The sequence below is a fragment of the Mandrillus leucophaeus genome, unplaced genomic scaffold, assembly GCF_000951045.1.
Source record: "Mandrillus leucophaeus isolate KB7577 unplaced genomic scaffold, Mleu.le_1.0 Scaffold18, whole genome shotgun sequence".
NCBI lineage: Eukaryota > Metazoa > Chordata > Mammalia > Primates > Cercopithecidae > Mandrillus > Mandrillus leucophaeus.
The window spans coordinates 911,903-919,389 of record NW_012101809.1 but is presented as its reverse complement, the minus strand read 5'-3'; the positions used below and the strand labels follow the sequence as shown (position 1 = coordinate 919,389).

The 7,487-nt window shown below is 43.5% G+C and overlaps 1 protein-coding gene and 1 long non-coding RNA gene across 2 annotated transcripts in view; one reads left to right on the top strand and one right to left on the bottom strand.

Moving 5' to 3' along the window:
• DNMBP (dynamin binding protein) overlaps positions 1-7,487 on the top strand; it is a 93,413-nt gene that overhangs the window by 14,445 nt on the left and 71,481 nt on the right. The window contains exon 3 of the mRNA XM_011977383.1: positions 5,344-7,335. Within this exon, the coding sequence (XP_011832773.1) occupies positions 5,344-7,335 (1,992 nt within the window). The remainder of the gene's footprint in view (positions 1-5,343; positions 7,336-7,487) is intronic.
• Positions 3,541-7,487, bottom strand: part of LOC105537741 — a 26,830-nt gene continuing 22,883 nt past the window's right edge. The window contains exons 2-4 of the long non-coding RNA XR_001005770.1: positions 6,717-6,875; positions 5,958-6,067; positions 3,541-5,760 (exon numbers count right to left, since the gene is read on the bottom strand). This is a non-coding gene — a long non-coding RNA (uncharacterized LOC105537741). The remainder of the gene's footprint in view (positions 5,761-5,957; positions 6,068-6,716; positions 6,876-7,487) is intronic.

The window sequence follows — 7,487 nt, the reverse complement described above, 5'->3', positions numbered from 1 at the left end:
CTGCAAGCTCCGCTTCCCGGGTTCACACCATTCTCCTGTCTCAGCCTCCCCAGTAGCTGGGACTACAGGCGCCTGCCAGGACGCCTGGCTAATGTTTCGTAATTTTAGTAGAGACTGGGTTTCACCGTGTTAGCCAGGATGGTCTTGATCTTGTGACCTTGTGATCCCCCTGCCTCGGCATCCGAAAGTGTTGGGATTACAGGTGTGAGCCACCACGCCCAGCCTTGTGATTTTTTAGGACCCAACTTCTGACCAAGGGATAGGGAATCATAAGTTAAAGGAATGTAGAAATACAGGATCAAGACCCTATTTTTTGGGAACATTGAAACAAAATAATATCAAATTTGTGAAAATATGTTGGGCACCTCTCTCTCAGTCTAAAATCTTATGTTAGGTGCTGTATAGTATACGAAAATACAAGTATCAGAATTCATGATGTAGACAATAATTTCTTTTCTAGGCTATAGACAACCAAGATGAATGTGAGCTTCTAAGGTTTTTTAGAGAAGCAAGCCAAGGTTTCAGATGGAGAGACAGTGTAACATGAGTAAGGCTTTGGGGTTAATAATGATGTGGCTTCGTAACAGTGAAAGCCCCCTTGTGTGGAATAGGGTCTCGTATCGTAGGTGAGATAATATTGGATAGTTGGAGAAGGGGAAGGTTATGACTGGATAATCATGAATGTAAGTTTGCTTTGGGGTGAAAGCATAAGTCTTTTGGTAGCTGAGTAAATCTCTACAGAGAGTGTTCAGAGCAAATTTATATTCTGTATATTTTGGGTAATAAGAATAGGATTATTGGGGAAGAAGCCATTAGCAGTAGGCTCCTTGTGCTTCATGGTAAAAGTTTGGCCTGGGGAGGGAGATGATAAAACTGGTATATTTATAATCTTGATTTGTCATGAATCATTTGGTAGACTTGAAGAAATAATGACCAGAGACAAGATTTAAAAGGGTGAGATGGTGGGAATTGGACCAGGGTCGTAGCATAGAGCAATTAGTAGAAGGAAGAGGCCGGGCACAGTGGCTCACACCTGAAATCCTAGCACTGTGGGAGACTGAGGCAGGTGGATCACTTGAGTTCAGGAGTTCAAGACCAGCCTGGGCAACATAGTGAGACCCTGTCAAAATAAAAATTAGGTATGGTGGCACATGCCTGTAGTCTCAGCTACTTAGGAGGCTGAGGTGGGACAATCGGTTGAGCCTGGGTGGTCAAGGCTGCAGTAAGCCATGATTGCACCACTGCACTCAGCCTTGGTGATAGGGTGAGACCCTGTCTCCACAAAAAAAAAGAAAAAGGAAGAAATATTTTGAAAGAAGGAATTAGAAGAAAAAAGGAAATTAGCAGCAAAAGTCAGTTTGGAAAGCAGAATGTAATGAATTTATTTGGGAGCTGGAGTTGAAGAGTAATCATCATTAGCAAATGAACATCAAGGGCTTCCTATGCAAAAGGCATCATACCAGACTCTTGAGATACCAAAGAGAAGGTGGTACCTATCATTAAGAAACCTGTAACCCACTTGGGAAGATAAGATAGACTTAGGTTTTTTTTTTTTTTTTTTTCTTATTTATTTTATTTTATTTTATTTTTGAGAGACAGGGTCTCTCTTTGTCACCCAGACTGGAGTGCGGTGGTCCAATCATAGTTCACTGTAGCCTTGAACTCCTGGGCTCAAGCAATCTTCCCACCTCAGCCTCACGAGTAGCTGAGACTACAGGCAATAGCCACCTTGCCTGAGTAGACTTAAGTTTTTTGTTGTTGTTGTTGAGATGGAATTTCGCTCTTGTCACACAGGCTGGAGTGCAGTGGTTCTGCCTCAGCTCACTGCAACCTCTACCTCCTAGGTTCAAGCCATTTTTCTGCCTCAGCCTCTCGAGTAGCTGGGGTTATAGGCATGTACCCCCACGCCCAGCTAATTTTGTATTTTTAGTAGAGACAGTGTTTCACCATGTTGGCCAGGCTAGTCTTGAACTCCTGACCTGAGGTGATCCACCCACCTCGGCCTCCCGAAGTGTTGGAATTACAGGCGTGAGCCACCGCACCTGGTCTATTTTTTTTTTAATCAAGAGCGTATAAAAATCAAGAGCATAAAAGATAACCCGGTTTTCCAATGTGCTTGACTATAAAATGACTCCTAGGATTTTGCCAGGTGCTTTGCTACCCAGATCTTGTTTTACCCAGGCCAGGTGCATTCCTTGAGCACGTCTGACTTGGGTACTGAGTGAGAAGGATATTTTAAGTATAAAAGTATAGGTAAGATTAACTTTAATCCTAACTGTAAGATTAAAATGGATAATCTACAAATGAATAGCTTATAATCAGATAATTAAGAGTTTGTTGTAAAACAATTGATTATAAAATTAGAGTAATTTTTCAAAATTAAATCATAAATCATATAGAACTGAATTTTAATTTCATTTTTCCAGAAACATATACTGTGCTCTTATCCTTTCTTTACCTCAGCGTCTTCTACAATAAGACAGATGCTAACTGTTCAGCTTACATTTTGTGAGGATAACCTGGAAACTGGTTATTTTCAAAAACAAAAATGGTGATTATTGGTACCTTCTTTTAAGATCTCATTATAATATATTTTCAGGACAGGGATAGTTCAAGAAGGCCTCTGGAGAACATGATTGAACATTCATTGCCCATACCCTTCATCTCCAACACAGAACCCTTTACTGAAGATTTCTTTCTTTTTATTTTGAGACAGGGTCTTGCTCTGTTGCCCAGGCTGGAGGGCAGTGGTGCCATCATAGCTTACTGCAGGCTCAAACTCCTGGGCTGAAGCGATCCTCCTGCCTCAGGTTCCCAAGTAGCTGGGAATACAGCACTCACCACCACAACTGGCTAATTTTTTTTAATTTTAAATAGAGATAAGGTCTCGCTATGTTGCCCAGGCTGACCTTGAACTCTTCTGCTCAAGCAATCCTTCTGCCTCAGCCTCCCAAAGTGCTGGAATTACAGGTGTGAGTCACTGCACCTGGCCTCCTTGTATACTCTTAAAAGTTATTGAGACCCCAAAGAGCTTTTTTGTTTTTTTGGGGTTTTTTGTTTTGTTTTTGTTTTTGAGACAGTGTCTTTCTCTGTCACAGTGGCACAGCCATGGCTCACTGCCAGCCTTGACTTCCCAGGTTCAAGTGATTCCCACCTCAGCCTTCCGAGTATCTGGGACCACGGGTGGGCACCACCACACCTGACTAATTATTGTTTTTTTCCCAAAGAGCTTTTGTTTATGTGGGCTGTTTCTGTTGATATTTATCATACTAGCTATTATAACTGGGAATTTTTAAAACTTGTTTATCAATCCATTAAAAACCCATTACATATTAACATAAATAACGTATTTTTATGAAAAATAAGTATAGCTTTCCAAACAAAATTAATGAGGAATGACATTGCTTTACATGTTTGTAAATCTTTTTAATGTTTGACTTACTAAAAGAAAACCAGATTCTATTTGCATCTGTATTCAATCTGTTGCAATATGTTGTTTTCATGGAATTATGTGAAGAAAATCCAGCTTTACACACATATGCAATGGGAGATGGGAAAAGGTATTTTAATAGTCTTCTCAATAACTGCAAATATTCATCGTTGATACTGCACCAAAATTCAACGAGTGGTAATTTCTTATGAGTTAATTGCAGTGTGGGATCTGAAGCTACATCGGTGAACTTTCATAATATTACACTAAAATTCATTAATCTGTCTTGCTTTTGGAGTGAATCTTTTAGCCATGAATAATTTTATACCAGCATGCATTTGTCATTTGGGAAGTATTGATTTAGTTAGCTACTCAGTTATTCCAAATGTTGACCATTTCAATATACAATATGAAAAAATCGTATTTGTTACTATCTCATCAGAAGAATCTTTAAGTATGGGAAAGCTGCCAAGCCTGTGGTAGTAGATACAAGTTTTCCAAAATTCTGATTTTTCTCTTGGAAGTTGGAATTTTATCATTGGCAACAAATACTGTAATTTGTTTTCCTTGATGTTTCAGACTCACTTTCATTTTGGAGGAAATGTCTGCCAGATATCTAAGTCTGAATAAACATAGTTGTCTGTTATTCATTCTTGCACATAAAATGGTGTTATGTGAAAATAAACAGATGGTTCAGGCATATAACTCAGTTACTCAAGTGCTTCTCTTCAGCCAGTAAAAGTGCTTCATGTGTAATTCCTATATTGTCACACAGAATATTACAAAAGAATTGTTCTTAAGGGTTGAGATTTAACACAATGCATAATATGTATTGCCTCTTAACTGAAACTGGCTTTTAAAAAAACTGTGAGTACACGGTTGTGAAGAATACGATGACCATACAGTGACTATTCGTGTAATTTGTTGCTACTGCCTTTGCTTATGAATTGCCAGCAGTTTTTAATTAATTTAATTATTTTTAAAAATTTATTTATTTTTTTGAGATGGAATCTTGCTGTGTTGCCCAAGCTGGAGTGCAGTGGCGTGATCTCGGCTCACTGCGACCTCCGCCTTCTGAGTTTAATTTCTGCCTCAGCCTCCCGAATAGCTGGAACTATAGGCACATGACACCACTCCCGGCTAATTTTTGTATTTTTAGTAGAGATGGGGTTTCACCATGTTGACCAGGCTGGTCTTGAACTCCTGACCTCAAGTGATCTGCCTGCCTTGGCCTCCCAAAGTGCGGGGATTACGGGCGTGAGCCATCGCGCCCAGCCATTTTATTTTTATTTTTGAGACAGGTGTTGCTCTGCCACCCAGACTGGAGTGCAGTGGTGAAATCACGGCTCACTGCAGCCTCGATCTCCTGGGTTCAAGCTATCCTCCCACTTCAGCCTCCCAAATAGCTGGGACTACAGGCAGGAGCCACAATGCACAGCTACTTTTAAAATTTTCTGTAGAGTCAAGGTCTTGGCATGTTGTCCAGGCTGGTTTTGAACTGGTTTCAAGTGATCCTCCTGCCTTGGCCTCCCAGAGTGCTGGAATTTCAGGTGTAAGCCGCTGCACCTATCTGGCCAGCAATTTAATCACCATTGCTTTTTCACAGCGATTACAAAAGTCAGCAGAGTAAAATATGTAGATAAAGTCTTAGTGTTATTATGAGAATGGTTTTGACCTCACAGATTATCTGCTAGGATCTTGGAGACCCACCCATAGGGTTCCATGTATAACTCTGAAAACTACAGGTTTATATAGCTGTTCCAATTCAATAAATTGTCAAAATTGTTCATGCTCATAAAACTCTATTTCCTTGAATTTGATAGCTGTTTAAAATGAGACGTTGCACTATTAGTCGTGATAATGTTCTGCTGGGTGATGACTGAGGTCACCATCTCTGCTCCTCTTTTCTTTAGGTGACCTGGTGATTCTCGATGGCGTTCCCACTGCAGGCTGGCTGCAGGGCCGAAGCTGCTGGGGCGCACGGGGCTTCTTCCCGTCTTCGTGTGTCCGTGAGCTCTGCCTCTCCTCACAGAGCCGGCAGTGGCACTCCCAGAGTGCCCTGTTTCAGATTCCGGAATATTCCATGGGACAAGCCCGGGCCCTGATGGGGCTTTCTGCACAGCTGGATGAAGAGCTGGACTTCAGGGAAGGGGATGTGATCACCATTATTGGAGTTCCTGAACCAGGCTGGTTTGAAGGGGAGTTAGAGGGCCGAAGAGGCATTTTTCCAGAAGGTTTTGTAGAGCTGTTGGGGCCCCTCAGGACTGTGGATGAGTCGGTAAGTTCTGGAAATCCTGATGACTGCATTGTTAATGGTGAAGTAGATACCCCTGTAGGAGAAGAAGAGACAGGGCCGGATGAGGATGAGGAAGAGCCAGGGACCTACGGGGTCGCCCTCTACAGATTCCAAGCCCTGGAGCCGAATGAGCTGGATTTCGAGGTCGGAGATAAAATCCGAATTCTGGCGACCTTGGAAGATGGCTGGCTGGAAGGATCCCTGAAGGGCAGGACAGGCATCTTTCCTTACCGGTTTGTGAAATTACATCCTGACACACAGGTTGAGGAAACCATGGCCCTGCCCCAGGAAGGCAGCCTTTCCAGGATCCCGGAAACTTCTTTGGATTGTTTGGAGAACTCCTTAGGAGTGGAGGAACAAAGACATGAAACCAGTGACCATGTGGCTGAGGAGCCTGACTGCATTATTTCTGAAGCACCCACTTCTCCCCTGGGTCATCTGACTTCAGAGTATGAAGCAGACAGAAACTCTTATCAGGATGAGGGCACCGCTGCGGGGCCCCGGAGAAGCCCAGGCGTGGAGTGGGAAATGCCTCTTGCCACAGACTCTCCCACCTCTGACCCTACAGAGGTAGTCAATGGTATTTCCTCCCAACCTCAGGTCCCTTTTCATCCCAGCTTGCAGAGAAGCCAGTATTACTCTACAGCGGGAGGGAGCCACCCGCACTCAGATCAGCACCCTGACCTTCTTCCCCTAGAAGCAAGGAATAGAGACTACGCCAGCCTACCTCCCAAAAGAATGCATTCCCAGCTAAAAACTCTTCAGAAGCCAGTGCTCCCTCTTTACAGGGGCTCTTCTCTTTCAGCCTCAGGGGTAGTCAAACCCAGCCAGTCGAGTCCTCAGCTCCACGACATAGCTAGTTATGCTAAAAAGCACCACACATCCAGCGTTTACTCCGTCTCAGAGAGATCAGAGATGAAGCCTGGTCCGCAAGCCCAGGGGCTTGTTATGGAAGCAGCAACACATTCACAGGGAGATGGCAGCACTGACCTGGACTCGAAGCTGACACAACAGCTGATCGAGTTTGAGAAGAGCTTGGCAGGGCCCGGCACAGAGCCAGATAAAATTTTACGCCACTTTTCAATCACAGACTTTAACTCTGAGAAGGATATTGTTCGAGGTTCCTCGAAGTTAATCACCGAGCAGGAGCTGCCAGAAAGGAGAAAGGCCCTAAGGCCACCGCCACCTCGTCCCTGTACTCCAGTATCCGCTTCTCCCCATTTGCTGGTTGACCAGAACCTAAAACCTGCACCACCCTTGGTGGTGCGACCCTCTCGCCCAGCTCCCCTGCCTCCCTCAGCACAGCAGAGAACAAATGCGGTATCCCCCAAGCTCCTATCTCGACACCATCCTACCTGTGAGACCTTAGAAAAGGAGGGCCACGGACATATGGGAAGGAGTCTGGACCAGACCTCCCCATGCCCCTTAGTGCTGGTGAGGATTGAGGAAATGGAGCAGGACTTGGATATGTACAGTAGAGCTCAAGAAGAGCTAAACCTCATGCTGGAGGAGAAGCAGGATGAATCATCAAGGGCAGAGACCCTCAAGGATCTCAAGTTCTGTGAAAGTAACATTGAAAGTTTGAATATGGAACTCCAGCAACTAAGAGGTAAGTGACAAGGAAATAATATATACTTGTTTCTTGACACCCACAAGTCCCAGAAACAGCCTACCCATGCTTTTTAGGGATATGTTACCATCCTCGATGGACAAAAAATGATTTACATTTTCATTACCTAGTTTCTTTTTTTTTTTTTTTTT